Below are 20,282 nucleotides of genomic sequence, written 5' to 3'. Positions count from 1 at the left end.
ACAATCATGGGATTCTTAAAAAAAATCTACACATGGTCAAATTTTTTTTATAAGTCGTCTAATATATATTTTTTTCTAAAATATCTCAACTACGATGAAAGATACAAAAAACTTATTAAATTTTGAGGGTTTACCAGAGGGCTGATGTCTTTCGTTGATTCAAAAAAATTCAGTATCTAATCTCAAAATATTTAAAAATTTTGATGTCAGTAATTTTATAAAATCATATCGACATCTTTTGGTGCGAAATTTATATATATATTCATAATTGTTTATAAAACTTAAGACATTGAACTAACTGTTGCATAGAAACATCTGAAACTATGAAAAGGCACAAATTAAAGTCAAGACTTTTTTACTGATACCAAATTAAATTTGTTTAATTTTTATTATCACAGAGACATGCCATGGAATAAATTTTTCTTATTCTCTCTTAATAATTTAGATAATAGACAGATATTCAGTGACATTGAGGTATTTTCAGTGATAGAATAATTAAAATATTAATTTATTTAGAGAAAATATAGATTTATTATTTATTTCTAGAAAATGTATATTATTTATTTATTTCGAATGATATAGATAAATTTGTTTATCTCGATACTTGGCAATAAAAAAGAGTTTAAACCATGAAAAGGCACAAATTCAAGTCAAGAAATTTGCAACGATACCAAATTTCATAACATTAACTAATTCTATCATAGAAAGCTGGAACAAAATTTACCTTATTCTCATAATAAACAGAAATTAATTTTTTTTAATTTAAATAATTAATTTACGATTCATTATTCAGTTTAATATCAAAACTTTATTTATAGTGAAAACAATTTTATAATAAGTACTTATGTATTACAACTGTACTAACAACAACTTAGAATTATGTTTGATACAATTATAATTCTTTTAATTTGTTACAGTTTATTCAAACAAATTTTACCAGATAGTTTTTTTTTTTTTTTATTTTCATTTTTAAATTAAGTATCAAAATTAAAATACAAGATAAGAATTAAACATCGGGGATAAAATAATAGAGAATAAATAAGACGCCTTACAAAGAATTACATAGTAATTTCAGGTCCCGATTTGTTAAATATTGAAAAACTTCTCTTACGACTTCTGGATCTAATAATAAATCATGAGAAATATCAACAACAAAGTCATCAACTTGAACCAATAATTCTGCTCTTTTTAATGCCCTGTCAAAACGGTACTGAATAATTTTGCGATAGGAAGTAATCTGTGACAAAATATTTGAGTCGAAAGATGTGTATTTTGCTTCAGGATTATTTTTAAACAAACATTTCAGTTTCATAGCTGATTTGTGAAGCGGCTTACGTAATAAATCATAATACGTTAGCGTACATTTCATTAGTGATTTCTGTTTCATCAATTTAACTTCTTTTGCATATGAATCATATTTCTTATGAGCAACAGCCATCTTATTTTTTTCACACATATAAAAATTAGCAGCAATCAATTTAACAATATGCCCCTCAACAATAGTAAACCGATCAAATGTATTGAAATAATCAGCAACCACATTTCCACGTCCATCTTTCGTATTAACATCAAAACCAGCATTAAGTAAGTATTTGATAATTTTTCTGTTATTTTTATCGAGCGCTACTTGTAAAAGTAGTTTTTTGTGAATGCAGTTGACATCAGCTTCATTATCAATTAAATATTTTGTTATATCATACTGATCGGTATTAATAGCTACATATAGTGGCGACTCATCTTCACAAATCGCATTCACATCAGCACCATGATCTACCAAATATTTCGCTATTTCAACGTTTCTTCTTTCAATAGCTAAATGTAGTAGCGTTAAATTGTTCGGAATAATATTTATGTCAGCATCTCTATCTATTAGATATTTAGCAAATTCAGTTGCTCGGTAATGTATAGCCCAAAATAATAGCGGTCTATTTTCATAAACAGCATTTACATCGGCACCTTTATTTACCAAATATTTCGCTATTTTCTCGTTTCTTCTTTCAATAGCTAAATGTAGTAGCGTTAAATTGTTCGAAATAAAATTTATGTTGGTCTCTCTATTTATTAAATATTTAGCTAATTCTGTCTCATGGTGATAAATAGCTAGATATAATGGTGATTTACCTCCACATATACGATTTACATCAGCACCTCTATCTATTAAATATCTAGCTACGTCAGGTTGACCGAGTTCAATAGCCAAACATAATGGTGTTTTATTTTGACATATGCCATCTACTTGAACATCGGTATCTATTAAATATTTAGCCAATTTCGTTGCATGGTAAAAAATAGCTAAATATAATGGTGATTTACCTTCATACATACGATTTACATCAATACCTTTTTCTATTAAATATTTCGCTATTTCATCTTCTCTTCTTTGAATAGCTAAATGCAGTAGCGTTAAATTGTTTGAAATAAAATTTATGTCGGCATCTCTATCTATTAGATATTTAGCTAATTCAGTGGCTCGGTAATGTATAGCCAAAAATAATGGTGATTTATCTTCACAAATACGATTTACATCGGCACCTTTATCTATCAAATATTTCGCTATTTCATCGCCTCTTTTCTTAATAGCTAAATATAGTGGCGTAAAATTGTTCGAAATAAAATTTATGTCGGCATCTCTATCTATTAAATATTTAGCTACTTCAGTTTCACCGTAATTAATAGCTTGATATAAGGGCGATAAATTGTTGCAAGTATCATTGACATCAATGCCTCTATCTATTAAATATTTAGCTACTTCTTTATTTCTTTTCTCAATAGCTAGATGTAAAAGCGATAACTTCCTCGGAACATATTTTAAGATGACATATCCATTTATGTAATGTTCTGGTATAAAATTTATATCCGCATTTCGATCTATTAGATATTTAGCTAATTCAGTTGCTCGGTAATGTATAGCCCAAAATAATGGCGATCCACTATTATAAACAGCATTTACATCAGCACTTTTATCAATCAGATATTTACCTATTTCATTTTTATGTTTTTTAATCGCCAGAATTAAAGGTGTTCCATTTTTACAAACAACATTTAGTTTAGCACCTCTATCTATTAGATATTTAGCAATGTCATCTTTTCTTTTTTCAATGGCCAGAATTAAAGGTGTTTCATTTTTACAAACAACATTTACGTCAGCACCTTTATCTATTAGATGTCTTACTATTTCATCCTCACTGTTATTAGTAATAGCCAGACATAATGGCGATTCACTTTCATAAAAAACATTCACATCAGTGCCTTTATCGATCAGATATTTGATTATTTCCTTGCTTTTTTTACAAAGATCTGTAAGCAAATCTCCGTTCATACGCAGTCTTCTTTGTTGTATGGAATTTCTAAGCATTTCATTTCCATGATTTTCAATAGCCAGAATCAAAAATGTTTTATTTTGACAAACATCATGTAAATTAGCACCTTCATCTATCAAATATTTAACAATCTCATTTCTATTATTTTTTATCGCAAGCGCTAACGGTGTAGTTCCATTTTTTAAAGTTATGTTTACATCGACCCCACTATTTACTAGATTTTTAACTCGTTCTATGTCGTCCTCATCTATTGCAACATTTAATGGTGTTATACTTGTACTATCAACAAATACATTTCTATCCCTTATGTTGTCGTTTTTTTCACAGTAATTATAGGAGTAACTCAGCCTGGTCCTTCGGTGTTGAAAATTTGCCATTCTTTCCAAATAACCTACCAAGCCAAAGAAAATATTTAAAATAGTAAATTATCATCAATTATACCGCAAATTGCACAAAGAAACAAATATAGGGAACTTTACTTAAGAAGAGGGGGGGGGGGGGGGGGTAAGGTATTGAATTTATTTATTTTTTAAACTGAATGCATAAATATTGTGTCAAAATTTTAACTCGATTGGAGCAACATTGTCGGTTTCGCTCTCTATAATACCTAATCTAACCTCCCAGTTTTACTTATAGAAATTTCAACGTAGCATTGATGATTCTGTATGAGGTAAGCCGATAAAATTCGATTATCGATGTATTATATCAGAATTTTTAATGTTCAAAACTTTGTAGCGTTTTTCCCACAATTGGTTTTAATAAAGAGATTTTAACTGTGACTTTACAAAAAATTCACAAAAAGATGTCTTTCTTTGTATGAATTAACCTTACCCTCCCCGTAAAAATATGAGTTAAAATGACTAACTAATCAATTACTAATTAATTCGAAATCTATTTACTTATTTTTTTTTTTTACTAATAAATATGTGCTAACTGTAACAGAATAACTTTAAAAAGTATTATAACAAAACGAAACATCAACTATCGTTAGTCACGATATTTTTGGTATTATTTTTAAACGTAAAATAAAATGCACATAACTCATAAGAAAAATGGTGTTCGAAATTATTTTATAATTACAGTTAAATTTAATTTAATTGTTAAATAAATATTGCAGTGTTAAGTTCACATTATAGTGTAATAATTAAAAAATTATGCTTACCACACTAAAAAAAGATTCCTGACGTCAAACCAGATTCGTTTGGCTCAAGTATTCCGTGCCCTCCGTGCTATGGCGACTATGTACAGTATATAGTCTCCATACTCCGTGCGTTTGGATACAGCCAAGCTTGTCAAGCGATTGAATCTACCGCCCTCTACGTTTGATAGTGTATTTTGCTCTAACTGAGAGTTTCTTGAGGGAAGTTACCGAGTCGTTTGAACTAACTCTATAGTATTTAATATAACTCAATAACTTTTTTCATTTTAAAAAAATAGAAATTAGTTGAAATCATTAATGCTGTTCATACAAAAATGATTTTTGTTTTATATAAAATAATTAAAAATTTCACTCAAAGTAAATTGTAAGGTGATTGAAGGTATAAATTTTCAGTTAAGTCTAAACTTTATTAAAGCAAATGAATTTTAGTGTTGAAAGTAATGTTTTTTTAGGTCCGTTAAAACTGTTCTTGCACTTGATTCAATAGAAAATCGGATTATTTCAAACTGCTGTATTACATTGATAAAAAAAAATAGTAATCTGAATCAAGTGAATATTGTCTTTAATTATTTCATCGATAATTAATTTTTTTTTTTAATTTTTTTTTCTTACGTATTTTGTTATTTTTGATTTTATTTTTATTATTTCATTTTTTTTTTCATAAGTATTGGGACAATTACATGCCCAATAATACTGAATAATTTCGTTATAAGAAGTAATCTGTGTTGAAAATTTGCCTTTCCTTGCAAATAACGTTCTAAGCTAAAATTAAAAAAAATAAAATAAAAAGTAATTTAGCATCGATAATACCGTATTTGTATGGAGAAAAAACTTTAGGGAACTTTACTTAAAGATATGAGTTAAAATTACTAATTAGTAATAAAAGTAATAACATAGCAATTTTTCAGATAAACATAGTATTAATTACCATTTTGTGATTTTTACTATAAATTTAGTAATAAATAGTTAAAGTAATGCATTCATTGATGTGCATTATTATTTTTTACTATAAAAAATATATTTAATATTATAATATTTGCGAGACTCGTTTTCCCTATGTGTTTATATTTATTTGGCCGCAAGGAGTTTCGATTCCATGGCCAAATAAAATTTTCTACCTATTTAATTCAAAGTGAAATGGTATAAGTGAGTTCAATAAATAATCAATCATTATCGTTAATGGAACTTTATTTTATTATATGTCAATGTTCATAGGTTTTTTTTTTATTTATTAAATGAATAATTTTTTATTTTTTATTTTAAATCTATGTTTTTATATACTTTACTCTGTAATAAAATATAAATAAACTTTTCATTTCCACTAGAATAAATTTCATAAATAAAAACGTTTTATAGAATATTAATACAATATTAATGAAGTACACAAATAATAAATATAGTGAAACTTATTCGTTCAATACTGTATACTTTAAATGTTTTTTGATTTTTTGACTTGTCGATATGCATATTCATAGCTTGAAGATTCTGACGATTGGTTTCTACTAAGACTTTTAAAAAAAATTTATCGGATTTTTTAAGTCAAAAAAAAAAAAGAAAAAAGTATAAATTTTTCCAGCTTTGAGACGAAATACCCTGACTTTTCCAGTATATTTATAATTTCCTGAGATTTCCAGGTTTTCCAGAGATGTGGCCACCCTGGTCTTACCAAGAATTACATAATAATTTTAGTTCCCTATTTGTTAAATATTGAAGAACTTCTCTTACGACTTCTGGATCTAATAATAAATCTTGAGAAATATCAATAATGAAGTCATCAGCTTTAACCAATAATTCAGCTCTTTTTAATGCTCTGTTCATTCGGTAGTGAATAATAGTTAAATAACATGGAATTTCTGATAAAATTTCTGAGTCGGCTGGTATATATTTTTCCTCAGGATTATTTTGAAACAAACATTTCAGTTTCATAGCTGATTTGTGAAGCGGCTTATGCAATAACTCATAGTAAGTTAGTGTACTTTCCATTAGTGAATTCTGCTTCATAAATTCAACTTCTTCAGCACATGTAGCACGTAATGAATCATATTCTTCATCAGCAACAGCCATCTTATTTTTTTCACACATATAAAAATTAGCAGCAATCAATTTAACAATATGTCTCTTAACAATATTAAATCGATCAAATGTACTGAAATAATCAGCAACCACATTTTCATATCCATCTTTCGTATTAACATCAAAACCAGCTTGAAGTAAGTATTTGATAATTTTTCTGTTATTTTTATCGAGCGCTATTTGTAAAAGTAGTTTTTTGTGAATAATGCAGTTGACATCAGCTTCATTATCAATTAAATATTTTGCTATTTCAAACTGATCGGTATTAATAGCTACATATAGTGGCGACTCATCATCACAAATCGCATTTACATCAGCACCATTATCTATTAAATATTCAGCTATATAAGTTGGCGAGTAATGAACATCTAAGTTTAATACCGAGGGTTCTGATTTATCGCAAATGACATTTGCATCAACATTTCTATCTAATAAATCTTCATCAAATTTCGATGCTTGGAGATAAATAGCTCGACATAATGGTGATTTATTTTTATAAACAGCATTTACATCAGCACCATTATCTATTATATATTTAGCTATATCAGTTACCTTGTTCTCAATAGCTACATGTAATAGCGGTGCTGAGTTATCCCAAATTAATTTCACATGAACATTTCTATCTGTTAAATATTTATCTAATATCATTGCACGATGATCAATAGCTCGACATAATGGTGATTTATTTTCCCAAACAGGATTCATATTAGCACCTTGTTCTATTAAATATTTGGCTACATTTGATGCCCGGTATTTAATAGCAATTCGTAATAGCCTTTCTTTGTTACGAGCACTGACATCACCTTTATCCAATAAATATTTAGCCATGTCAGTTTCACGGCTAGCAAGAGCTAGATGAAATAGAGAATATTTTTCACGATGAAGACTTACATCAGCACCTTTGTCAGATAAATATTTGATTATTTCGTTCCTTCGCTTATAAAAAGCTAAATGTAACAGGGTTACATTGTTCGAAATAAAATTTACGTTGGCATGTCTGTCTATTAAATATTTAGCTAATTCTGTACCATTCTTTTCGATAGCCAAATATAATGGCGATTTATTTTCCCAAACAGCATTTACATCAGCACCACCATCTATTAAATATTTAGCTATATCGGTTAGTTGGTTATCAATGGCTGTATGTAATAGCGGTGCTGAGTTCTCCGAAATGAAATTTACATCAGCATTTCTATCTGTCAAATATTTAACTAATTCCGTTGCACGGTGATAAATAGCTTGACATAGTGGTGATTTATTTTTATAAACAGCATTTACGTCAGCTCCACTATCTATTAAATATTTAGCAATCTCATTTCTGCTTGCTTCTATAGCTAGAATTAATGGTGTAGTTCCATGTTCAAAAATGATGTTTACATCTATCCCACTCTTTACTAGTTTTTTAACGCGTTTTATGTCATTATGAACTATGGCATCGAATAATGATTTTTTACTTTTACGACTAATTAATACAGTAATATCCATTTTGTTTTTGGTTTCTTTCACAGTGAATACGATTGAGACTCAGCCGGGACGGTGGGCGCCAGAAATTCGCCTTTTTTTCCAAACTTCCTGTCAGGCTAAAATTGAAAAATTAAATAAATTATAATGTAGCTTCAATACTACATCTGTTTAGTATGATTAAATTTTAAATACTGTTTTTTTTATAATAACTGCCGAATGTTATTTTTTTAAAATGATTTATTTAAATAATAAACAATTTGCGCACCTCAAACACGAACGCGCTGTGTGCGTCTTATGATCGAAATTATTTTTTCGACTCATTCACTTACGTCAAAGCATCTCTACACTTTTTCAATTGGACTAAATTGCGTTTAATTGTATACTAGTACAAAGATAATTTATTAAGGAATAATTTACCCGGTATTAAGATAATTCTACTGTTTTAAAATTAGTTATTTTGATCCAAGAAACCATTGCTGTCAATTTTTCGATACCAATCTTCAGCAGTTTGATAACTTTCGAAAACTATGATAAATGAGCTAAATTTTTTTTTTTTTACTCCTTAAGAATCGATTTTCATACAAGGAGCCCGGTATGAAAAAACTATGAGGTGTAAAATCTACTCAACGAATGACCTCGTTACGATTTTCACTTTTCAGGGGTGAGTGTATAGGGTATCTACGGGGCACCGTACGAATGCATGGTATGAATACAATATACCTATATATATATACATATAGGCATATAATATATACTCTACTGCGGCTTTAAATGATAAATATATGAATATAAAATAGTATATCAGTCGTGCTCTAATGATACGTACAGTGAGTATTATTATTTTGTATTCCCAAGTGTTTTTTTTAATTTTAAGCTATTACTGATTTCATATTCTTGTTAGGCATTATATGATTACTTTTCAAATTTTTTCATTCCATTTTATAAATTTTATAATCTTTTTATAAACAAATGTATTAATTAAATATATTTGGAAAATTTTTGTTCACCATATTTTTTACAACACCGAGTGCTGGGTTTACATTTCCTATGGGATTTCTATGGGATGTCTCTAGGATTTCCAGAGAATTTAACTGGCGATAATTCTGTTTTTTTTTTTTTCACATTACCGAGTGCTGGGTCTACATTTCCTATGGGATTTCTATGGGATGTGTCTGGGATTTCCAGAGAATTTAACTGGCAATAATTCAATTTTTTTTTTTACATTACCGAGTGCTGGGTCTACATTTCCTATGGGATTTCTATGGGATGTCTCTAGGATTTCCAGAGAATTTAACTGGCGATAATTCTGTTTTTTTTTTTTTTTTCACATTACCGAGTGCTGGGTCTACATTTCCTATGGGATTTCTATAGGATGTCTCTGGGATTTCCAGAGAATTTAACTGGCGATAATTCTTTTTTTTTTTTTTTCACATTACCGAGTGCTGGGTCTACATTTCCTATGGGATTTCTATGGGATGTTTCTGGGATTTCCAGAGAATTTAACTGGCGATAATTCAATTTTTTTTTTTACATTACCGAGTGCTGGGTCTACATTTCCTATGGGATTTCTATGGGATGTCTCTAGGATTTCCAGAGAATTTAACTGGCGATAATTCTGTTTTTTTTTTTTTTTCACATTACCGAGTGCTGGGTCTACATTTCCTATGGGATGTTTCTGGGATTTCCAGAGAATTTAACTGGCGATAATTCAATTTTTTTTTTTACATTACCGAGTGCTGGGTCTACATTTCCTATGGGATTTCTATGGGATGTCTCTAGGATTTCCAGAGAATTTAACTGGCGATAATTCTGTTTTTTTTTTTTTCACATTACCGAGTGCTGGGTCTACATTTCCTATGGGATTTCTATGGGATGTCTCTGGGACTTCCAGAGAATTTAACTGGCGATAATTCAATTTTTTTCACATTACCGAGTGCTGGGTCTATATTTCCTATGGGATGTCTCTGGGATTTCCAGAGAATTTAACTGGCGATAATTCAATTTTTGGAGTTTACTCCTTAAGAATCGATTTTTGTTAGTTCAAAAATTAATAATTAATGAAATCAAAATATTGTATAAACTTTCGTACTGTCATCTTGTTGAGTATGTTTATGAAAAGGGCTCCAAGAAACAAAAAATTTATAGATTAATTATTTAAACTTTTATTCCGCTTTTTATGACAACACAAACCCATAAAAAAATGTTAATTAACAATTGAATAACTTTTTGAAATATGGTAATGCAACTTTTATTACCGCGAAATCATATTCTTTGAAGTGTCTAGATGACACCAGAATGTTTACAAATTTTTTAATTGATATTTAATTGCAAAATAGTATATTGTACAACTAGCGCGGTAAGTATTTGCTCGAGTGGGCAATCGGCAACACCGCACGAATTGAAGATACTTTTTTTTATTATTAATGCGATATGAGTACTATTTTAGTGCTCGCTGTTTTGTTCCCCAAGTAGCTTTTTGCTGATTCAACTGTTACCACTATATTTTTGTGGGTTATACGATAATCTGCATCCGGCAAGTAAGTTTGAGTGCAATCAAAATCGGTTCATCCGTTCAAAAGTTACAGATATTTACATACGTACGCACATACGTACGTACACGCATACACTCGGACATCATCGTGAAATTAGTCAAAATAGCTTCCTAGAACCTCAAAACGTCAAGATCTGTTAGAAATTCGATTTTTGAAAATCGGACCGAAACCAATAACTTCCCAAATTTTTTCTTAGCGGGAAGTTAAAAATTTTTTAAATAAAAACTGGATTGAGACCAAACTAAAGATAAAGTCAATAATGGAAAATTGTTAGTAAAAAAAAATGGTTAATATAATAATATGATCAAGGTAATAATGAATAAATAAAATATTTATAATTATCATGAGCAAATAAATTAACTTTTGGAATTTCAAACATTTTCATTTTAAATACTTTTAGCAAAAACTATCACTTATCAAGACTTGTTTGTTTATTTTTTTTGTACCAATAAATAGACGCTGATTGCAACAAAATCGCGTTAAAAATTATGATAACAAAACAAAAGATAAACTATACTCGTAGTTCTCGGTATATTTTTGATAAAGCAGAAAAAAACACTCAATTCATAAGAAAAGAAGTGTTTGAAATAATTTTATAACGATAATAAAATTTAATTAAATTTGATAGATGAAGTCATTAAATTAATGCTTACCGGTGATATGTGATTATTTTGTCCAATTGTCCAGTTCCTATGTGCGGACAACAGTTTTTCCGAAGAAAAATGATAAATGATGAAGAGTCTATCCTACAATGTATACAGAAATATTTCTGTAGAAATAGTAAAAAAAAATCTTACTGTAAATTTTCAATAATATTTTCTTACGTGTTGTAATCAATAAATATTTATCGCCATAACCTGACTAACATTTAGCATATTATTTGTTTGAATTTTTCGATAAGTTAAATTTAACAGAACTTTGGAATTCGCAAGTTTTTTATATCAACTAGTTTTTTTTTTTTGTGAATGTTAATATTTTAAGTAATTATTCAGATTTGGAATTACATTTTTATTATTTTTATTTTTGTCACGTTCCTGAGTTAGTGAATTTATTTTTTATAAATTAATTTTACTCTGTAACTGCTCAAAACTAAAATTATTTATTTTTATTTTTTGTAGGTAGGCCTCAGAAATTTACTGCTCGTAATAATTACACTCGAGTTTTCTGAATCTTTAATCACAACCTCTCTTTTTATTCCTACTCATGAGCAGGATATTTTATGGCGCATTCTACTGTGTAACAACTAGAGGGTTGAGTACCTACCCCAAGCGGCACAAAAAAAGGCCATTCGGCATCCGAAATGGAAATAGATTTCTCACTTCAATCACTGTAATATATTGTACGATACATAAAATAATATTTATTTTTTTGCCGTATTAATATATGATAATATATTGAAAAAAAAAATATACTGCTAGAATTTATTACCTAATTTATCAATATGACTTTTTTTATGTATGTTTTACATATATGTTTTGATGTATCTTTTTTTATATTGATCGTTATATTGAAAGTAGTATACTAATTAGTATTTAGTATTTTTTATGTATGTCTTCCAGTATATTGTAAAATATATATATGCTATCCATATACACTTATCCAAAAACTTAAAGGAAAAGAAAAAATTTTATAAATTTTTTAGTGATTTTTGGAAGGCTGTATTTTCGTGAAAAATAATCGTATCGAAAAAACAAAAAAAGTAAATTGAAGCTTGGAATCTCTAGTTTAAAGATCTTTCAGCGAAATAATTTTTTGAGCCACGGTTTCTGCGGAATCATAAGAAAAAGGTCGAGACAAAATTTTTCCAAATTTTTTAGTTTTGTTTTTCAGGTCTACGGGACCGGGAAATTTATTTTCGAAAAAACCAATTCATGGCTCGTTTAGGAAATTTAATCAGCTACAATTTGCGAATTTTTACGATTTTTTTTTTACGTTTTAATCGGGGTTTTTTTTTTTTTTTTTTCGTTAAGCTGTAAAATCACCTGGCAACATTGACCTTTTCATCAATATTTGCAAAGTAGCGACGAGTTGACTAAAAACCAGAAAATGGCCTTGGAATTTGGAAAAATTTTGTCTCGACCTTTTTCTTATGATTCCGCAAAAATCGTGGCTCAAAAAATTATTTTGCTGGAAGATCTTTGAACTAGAGATTCTAAGCTTTAATTTGCTTCTTTTATTTTTTTGATACGATCATTTTTCACGGAAATACAGCCTTCCAAAAATCACTACAAAATTTATAAAATTGTCTTGTTCCTTTAATTTTTTGGATAAGTGTATGACAAGAATATAGTGAACATTATATGAGATAGTATATATAGAAAAATACAAAACATTATATACAAGTAAATATATTACTATAAGTATATAATCCAATATATGTAAAAAACATATATTTTTTAATACAGATATTTTTGCCGCTATGTATTTATTACATATTCAACATATATTTTTTTATATACTTTTAACAATATATATAGCTTTTCCATGCGGGCCCGTTTACAACCTAAGCCACCAGATTTTGCAACTACCATGCTTTTGAGAAATTTTTAATATCGTATAATTGATAATTTTATATGCTTATGACAAAACTATAGAAACTTAATAATATATAAATTGTATAAAAATTTAGACAATCAATTTATAATTTACTATTCCAATTTTATTTTAATACTTTGTTTGTAGAGTGAACATAATTTTACAGAAGATACTTATAAATTACAATTGTACTTAAATCTACTTAGAATTATATTTTGATCCAACAATCATTAGATTTATTTATCACAGTTTGGTTGAACGAATTTTGAAATTTACAGCTTTTTTCTTGTTTAGTATTTTCAAATTTAGTATCAAAGTAAAAATACTGGTTAAAAATTAAATATCGGGAATAAAAAACTATAAACTAAATAAGACGTCTTACAAAGAATTACAAAGAAATTTTAGGTCCCTATTTGTTAGATATTGAAGAACTTCTCTTACGACTTCTGGATCTAATAATAAATTTTGAGAAATATCAACAACGAAGTCATCAACTTGAACCAATAATTCTGCTCTTTTTAATGCCCTGTCAAAACGGTACTGAATAATTTTGCTATAAGAAGTAATCTGTGACAAAATATTTGAGTCGAAAGATGTGTATTTTGCTTCAGGATTATTTTTAAACAAACATTTTAGTTTTAAAGCTGATTTATGAAGCGGCTTATGCAATAACTCATAGTACGTAAGTGTACATCCCGTTAATGAATTCTGTTTCATCAATTCAACTTCTTTAGCACATAAATCACGTAGTGAACTATATTTTTTATCAGCAACAGCCATCTTATTTTTTTCACACATGTGAAAATTAGCAGCAGTCAATTTCACAATATGTCGCTTTACAGTATCAGTAACAACATAAAATCGATCTGATGTATTTAAATAATCAGCTACGACATTTTCATTTCCATCTTTCTTATTAACATCAAAACCAGATATAAGTAAATATTCAACATTATGTCTGTTGTTTTTCTCAAGCGCTACTTGTAAAAGACGTTTTTCGTTGAAAATGCCGTTGACGTCAGCTCCATTATTAATTAAGTATTGAGTTAATTCCGTGTTATTGTACGCAATAGCTGCATATAATGGCGCTTTGATTCCCCAAACACCATTTACATCAACACCTATATCTATTAAATGTTTAGCGAACTTATTGTTCTTTACGACTATTGCCCAACATAATAGATTTCTTCTATATGTAACACTTTTCACCTCAACACCTTTCTCTATTAAATATTTCACTACTTCATCCTCTCTTGTTCTAATAGCTAAACTTAGTATCGAACAATTATACGAAATAGAATGTAGTAGTGTTGAATTCTTCAAAGTAAAATTTTTGTTCGCACCTCTATCTATTAAATATTTAGCTAACTCCGTTGCACGGTGATAGACAGCTTCATATAACGGTGATGTACGTCCACATACACGATTGACATCAGCACCTTTATCAATTAAATATTTAGCTATTTCAGTTCGACCTTTACTAATAGCCAAATGTAATGGCGATTTATTTTTACAAACAGCATTTAAATTAGCACCTTTATCTATTAAATATTTTGATATTTCATCGTCTCCTCTACGAATAGCTAAATGTAGTAGCGTTGATTTCTTTGAAATAAAATGTATGTCAGCACCTCTATCTATTAAACATTTAGCTACTTCCGTTGCACAGTGATGAACAGCTAGATATAATGATGCATTTTTACAATCGTGATTTACATTGGCACCATTATGTAATAAATATGTAGCTACATCAGTTTCACCTTTTTTAAGAGCTCGATATAAGGGCGACATTTGGTTACAAACAGCATTGATATCAATGCCTCCATCTATTAAAGATTTGGCAATTTCTTTATTTTTTTTCTCAATAGCTAGATGTAACAGCGTTAACCTCCTTGAAAATATGTTTTCGTTGTCATTTTTCCCTTTGAAATATTTCGGTATAAAATTTACATTCGCATCTCGATCTATTAGATATTCAGCTAATTCAGTTTCACCGTTAACGATAGCTAAATATAATGGTGATCTATTTTCACATACAACATTAACATCAGCACCGCTATCAATAAGATATTTAGCTATTCCATTTTTGTGATTATTAATAGCTAGAATCAGGGGCGTTTTATCTTCACAAATAACGTTTACTTCAGCACCTCTTTCTACCAGATATGTAGCAATTTCATCTTTACTTTTTTCAATCGCCAGAAATAAAGGTGTCTTATCTTCACAAACAACATTTACGTCAGCACCTTTATCTATTAGACATTGAACTATTTCATCCTCACTCTGATCAATAGCCAAATGTAATAGCGATTTATTTTCATGAAAAACATTCACATCAGCGCCCTTATCGATCAGATATTCGAGTATTTCCTTTCTTTTCTTACAAAAGTCCGTGGGCAAATTTCTTTTAGACGTTTTTGATGATTTTAATAAATGATTAAACATTTCGTCTTTATGATTTTCAACAACCAGAATCAGGGGGGTTTTACGGTCATAAACGATGTTAAGATTGGCGCCTTCATCTATCAAATATTTAGCAATCTCATTTCTGTTTTGTTCTATAGCTAGAATTAATGGTGTAGTTCCACATTCAAAAATGCCGCTTACATCAACCCCATTCTTTACGAGATTTTTGACTCGTGTTATGTCGTCTTTATCTATAGCATCGCGAAATGATTTCTCACTTTCACGACTGATGAATGCATGAGTATCCATATTGTTTTTGTGTTTTTTCGCAGTGAGTTCGATTGAAACGCAGCCGGGACAGCGGGTGCTCGAAATTCGCTTCCTTTTCCAAACTGCCTGCCAGACTAAAATTAAAAAAATTAAATAAATGATAATTTAGCATAATGTTTGATAATACCTAGCAATCATGATTTTTTTTAAATTAATTATTTATATAAATAAAAATATTTTTTAATAGTTTTATCTTAAATACTTTTAGTATAGACTTGCATTAATTAAAAATAGTTTTGCTTATTTTTTTGTTCTAGTAAATATTCGCTGACTGTTTAAGAGTCACTTTAAAAATTATGATAACAAAATGAAAGATAAAAACTATAGCCGTAAATAATTATCGGTATTATTTTTTTAACGTCAAGGAAGAAAACAATCTACTTAACTTAAATGAAAAATACTGTATGAAATTATTTTACGACGATAATTTAATTTAATCTAGTAGATAAAAACATTGCAAAGTACATTTATCTAAAAAATTAAAGGAACAAGAAAATTTTATAAATTTTTTAGTGATTTTGGAAGGCTGTATTTTCGTGAAAAATGATCGTATCGAAAAAATATAAAAAGCAAATTGAAGCTTGAAATCTATAGTTTAAAGATATTTCAGCAAAATAATTTTTTGAGCCATGGTTTTTGCGAAATCATAAGAAAAAGGTCGAGACAAAATTTTTTAGTTTTGCTTTCTTTTGTTTCTCTGTACGAATGTTTGCTGCTAAGATATCAGCCTTCAAATGAAAAAGGATCCTTTTGTCTTTGATTATCGATATCTCAGCAACTAATGGTCGCACAATAATTTGAAGGACAGTTTGAGAAACTTGAATAAATTCCCTACAAGCTCCATTGTCGACGTTTGAAAAAAAAAAAAATTTTTTTATCCTTAACATCAATTTGAAAAACCCACAAAAAATGGCCATTTTCTGGTTTTTTAGTCAACTCATCGCTCCTTTGAAAATATTGATAGAAAGGTTAATGTTGCTAGGTGATTCTACAGCTTAATGTACCCCCAAAAACCCTGTAAATTTTCAGATTGATCCAATGAACCGTTTGTCCGGTCCGATTGCTCAAAGTTTTGCAAAACAATTAAAGGAACAAGTTTTGTTCCTTAAAATGTGTAATCGTTATTAAAATGAAAAAATTATTTTTTTTCGGATTTTCTTTCATTTTTGCGTTAGTTATTCAATAAATGTAAGGTAAAGAGAAAAAAAAAAAATTTCCAAAAATGAGATAAAACAAGAATTTTTCACTTCTTTTTTTTACGTTTTACTCGAGGGGTTTTTTTTTTTTCGTTTTGTGAAAAAAAATTTTTTTTTTCTTTACCTTCATTACATTAAGCTGTAAAATCACCTAGCAACATTGACCTTTTTATCAATATTTACAAGTAGCGATGAGTTGACTAAAAAACCAGAAAATGACCATTTTTGTGGGTTTTTCAAATTGATGTTAGGATAAAAAAAAATTGTTTTTTTTTTAAATCAAAAATGGAGCTTGTAGGGAATTTATTCAAGTTTTTCAAACTGTTCTTCAAATTACTTTGCGACCATTAGCTGCTTATATATCGATAATCAAAGACAAAAGGATCTTTTCTCATTTGAAGGCTGATATCTCAGCAGCAAAATGTCGTACAGAGAAACAAAAAAGGGAAATTGTAGGTGATTAAATTTCCTTTGAATGAACTAAAGTTTGTTTTTTTGAAAAAAAATTTCCCGGCCCTGTAGACTTAAAAAACAAAACTAAAAAATTTGAAAAAATTTTGTCTCGACATTTTTCTTATGATTCCGCAAGAACCGTGGCTCAACAAATTATTTTGCTGGAACATCTTCAAACTAGAGATTTGAAGCTTTAATTTGCTTTTTTTTTCGATACGATCATTTTTCACAAAAATACAGCCTTCTAAAAATCACTAAAAAATTTATAAAATGTTCTTGTTCCTTTAATTTTTTGGATAATTGTATGACAAGAATACAGTGAACATTATATGAGAAAGTATATATAGAAAAATACAAAACATTCTATCCAAGTAAATTATATACAAAGAAAAAAAAATATTATTATAAATATTATACTGGGCCAAACAAATTGATTATTTTTTTATTTCTTAGCTATATCGAGAATATTATTCAGAATGACAAAAAAAAAATTTCATGACAGTTTGAGCCCTTAGTATTAATTTCAACAGGTCTATCATCGCTATTTTTAATTTTAATTAATAATTTGATATTTTATGTCAGAACTGCTAAAACAATTCAGTAAAAAAAAATTCATCACCATTTATTCTTGTGTAAAATTAAATTCCCTACAAAAAAGGTCTGATTGAAATTTTTCGTCAGACAAGCCGTTTCCGATTAATTAAGCTTAATAAATTGATATATTTTTTTGATTTAATATTTTTACTTTTGAATTTTGTAACTGACGAATCAATAAATATCTAAAAAAGATCATGACAGATTTTTGAAAGAAATTTAATGCTCTACAAAAAAGGTCTCTTAACATTTTTTGCTCAATTTACTCCTTCGAAAGTTATTCAAGGTTGAAGTTAAGTCAAAGTGATTTTAATAACCCGAATAACTTTCGAAGGAGTGAATTTAGCAAAAAATGTTAGGAGACCTTTTTTGTGAAGTATTAAATTTCTTTCAAAAATCTGTCATGGTCTTTTTTAGATATTTATTGATTCGTCAGTTACAAAATTCAAACGTAAAAATGTTAAATCGAAAAAATACATTAAGTTATTAAGCTTAATTAATCGGAAACGACTTGTCTGACGAAAATTTTCAATCAGACTTTTTTTGTAGGGAAATTAATTTTACATAAGAGTAAGTAGGAATGAATTTTTTTTACTCCAATGTTTTAGCATTTCTGACGTAAAATATGAAATTATGAATTAAAATTAAAAATAGCGATGATAGACCTCTTAAAAGTAATATTCAGAGCTCAAACTTTCATAAAATTTTTTTTTTTTGTCATTCTGAATAATATTCTCGACATAACTAAGAAATAAAAAAATAGTCAACTTTTTTGGCCGAGTCTAATAAATATATAATCCAATATATGTAAATATTATAATTAAAATGCTTACCAGTAATATGTGATTATTTTATATAATTATTCAGTTCACATGTGCGGTCTACAGTTTTTCCGAAACAAAAAACATTATAAATTTTCACGAGTTTATTCTAAAATGCACACCAAATTTTTTACTAAGAAATAGTAAAAAAAATCTTTTTGTAAATTTTCAATAACATTTTTTTACGTGTTGTCCTCAAAAAATATGAATAATCATAACCTGACTAACACATAACATATGTCTTAGTCAACTTTTTAAATATCTTGAATTTAACAAAACTATAGAACTCGCAAGTCTTTTTCATCGACACTAGTTTTTTTCGGCGACTGTTTAATATTTCAAGTAATTATTCAGATTGGAAATTCATTTTTTATTCTTTATATTTCTCTCACGTTGCTGAGTTAATAAATTTATTTCTCATGAATTAATTCTACTTCGTAACTGAGCTAACTGAGTAAAACTAAAATTAATTTTTTCCAAGTTTCGTAGGTTAGCCTCCATCTGACCACGTTTACCACTAGTGAATTACACTCGAAGCTTCGGAATCTCTAAACCCCAACCTTCATTATTATTTCCACTTACGAGTAGGATATTTGTAATGGCGTTTTCTACTGTCTACCAACCCTAATAGTACAGTTTGCTTTAGCAAAAGTTTACTTACAAAAGTTTCCTTGAATTTTTCGTCAAATGTCCGTCAACTTCGGATATTTCCGTTTTTGACGACAATTTATACACAACTTGCTATACAACTTGACATAAATTTACTACCCGAATTAGAATGCAAATTCACTTCAAAAGTTGACTAGAAAAAATTTTTGGTCAATTTTCACATCAATTTATTGTTAATTTGACTTGGAAAATAGTAAAGTATTTTTTTACCGTCAAATTGTAGAGATTTTTATAGCCCTTATTTATTCGTAGCAATTAGATCATTTCTTTACCACAAATAAATCACTTATTTCACGCAATTAAAGTACTGAAATATATTATATCTTTCTCACAATTAAATATTTATTTGGCCATATCCAGATATACAATATCTTTGGCTCAAATAAATCTTAGTCGGCTCAAATAAATCTTTTTTTTCGATTATTTTATAATTGAAATTTGTGAATCGAAGTTTTTAATCAGGGAAGTCTACACAGTAAAAAATATTGTGTAAAATGAACACAGTTTGTGTGTTAAAAACGATTGACACGAAATTTGTGTTGAAATTTCGACACAAACTTTGTGTAACCCCTTTTTAACACAATGATTATGTTGAAATATCGCCACAAGAGGGCGCAAAGAATTCCACAGTAACACACAAAATGTGTTAATAAAGAGTGTATAACACATTTTTTATGTTACAAAATAAAGTGACACAAACTTTGTGTTAG

At 28.4% G+C, this 20,282-nt stretch overlaps 2 protein-coding genes across 2 annotated transcripts; both read right to left on the bottom strand.

The window, feature by feature from the left end:
* Nucleotides 1–941: 941 nt before the first annotated feature.
* Nucleotides 942–19,472, bottom strand: LOC130665985 (uncharacterized). Its single transcript, XM_057466619.1, has 4 exons — nucleotides 18,916–19,472; nucleotides 13,486–15,913; nucleotides 6,156–8,014; nucleotides 942–3,711 (listed from the first exon to the last, which is right to left on the bottom strand). Exons 2-4 carry the CDS (start codon nucleotides 15,816–15,818, stop codon nucleotides 1,049–1,051), a joined length of 6,855 nt encoding a protein of 2,284 aa, XP_057322602.1. The 5' UTR covers nucleotides 15,819–15,913; nucleotides 18,916–19,472; the 3' UTR covers nucleotides 942–1,048.
* On the bottom strand, nucleotides 5,660–11,928 carry LOC130665324 (putative ankyrin repeat protein RF_0381). Its single transcript, XM_057465658.1, has 3 exons — nucleotides 11,393–11,928; nucleotides 11,222–11,314; nucleotides 5,660–8,132 (listed from the first exon to the last, which is right to left on the bottom strand). Exon 3 carries the CDS (start codon nucleotides 8,035–8,037, stop codon nucleotides 6,142–6,144), a length of 1,896 nt encoding a protein of 631 aa, XP_057321641.1. The 5' UTR covers nucleotides 8,038–8,132; nucleotides 11,222–11,314; nucleotides 11,393–11,928; the 3' UTR covers nucleotides 5,660–6,141.
* Nucleotides 19,473–20,282: the final 810 nt, after the last annotated feature.

The sequence above is a fragment of the Microplitis mediator genome, chromosome 3, assembly GCF_029852145.1.
Source record: "Microplitis mediator isolate UGA2020A chromosome 3, iyMicMedi2.1, whole genome shotgun sequence".
In the NCBI taxonomy this organism is placed as follows: domain Eukaryota; kingdom Metazoa; phylum Arthropoda; class Insecta; order Hymenoptera; family Braconidae; genus Microplitis; species Microplitis mediator.
The sequence above is the reverse complement of the archived record's forward strand: the minus strand, read 5'-3'. Positions and strand labels throughout refer to the sequence as shown.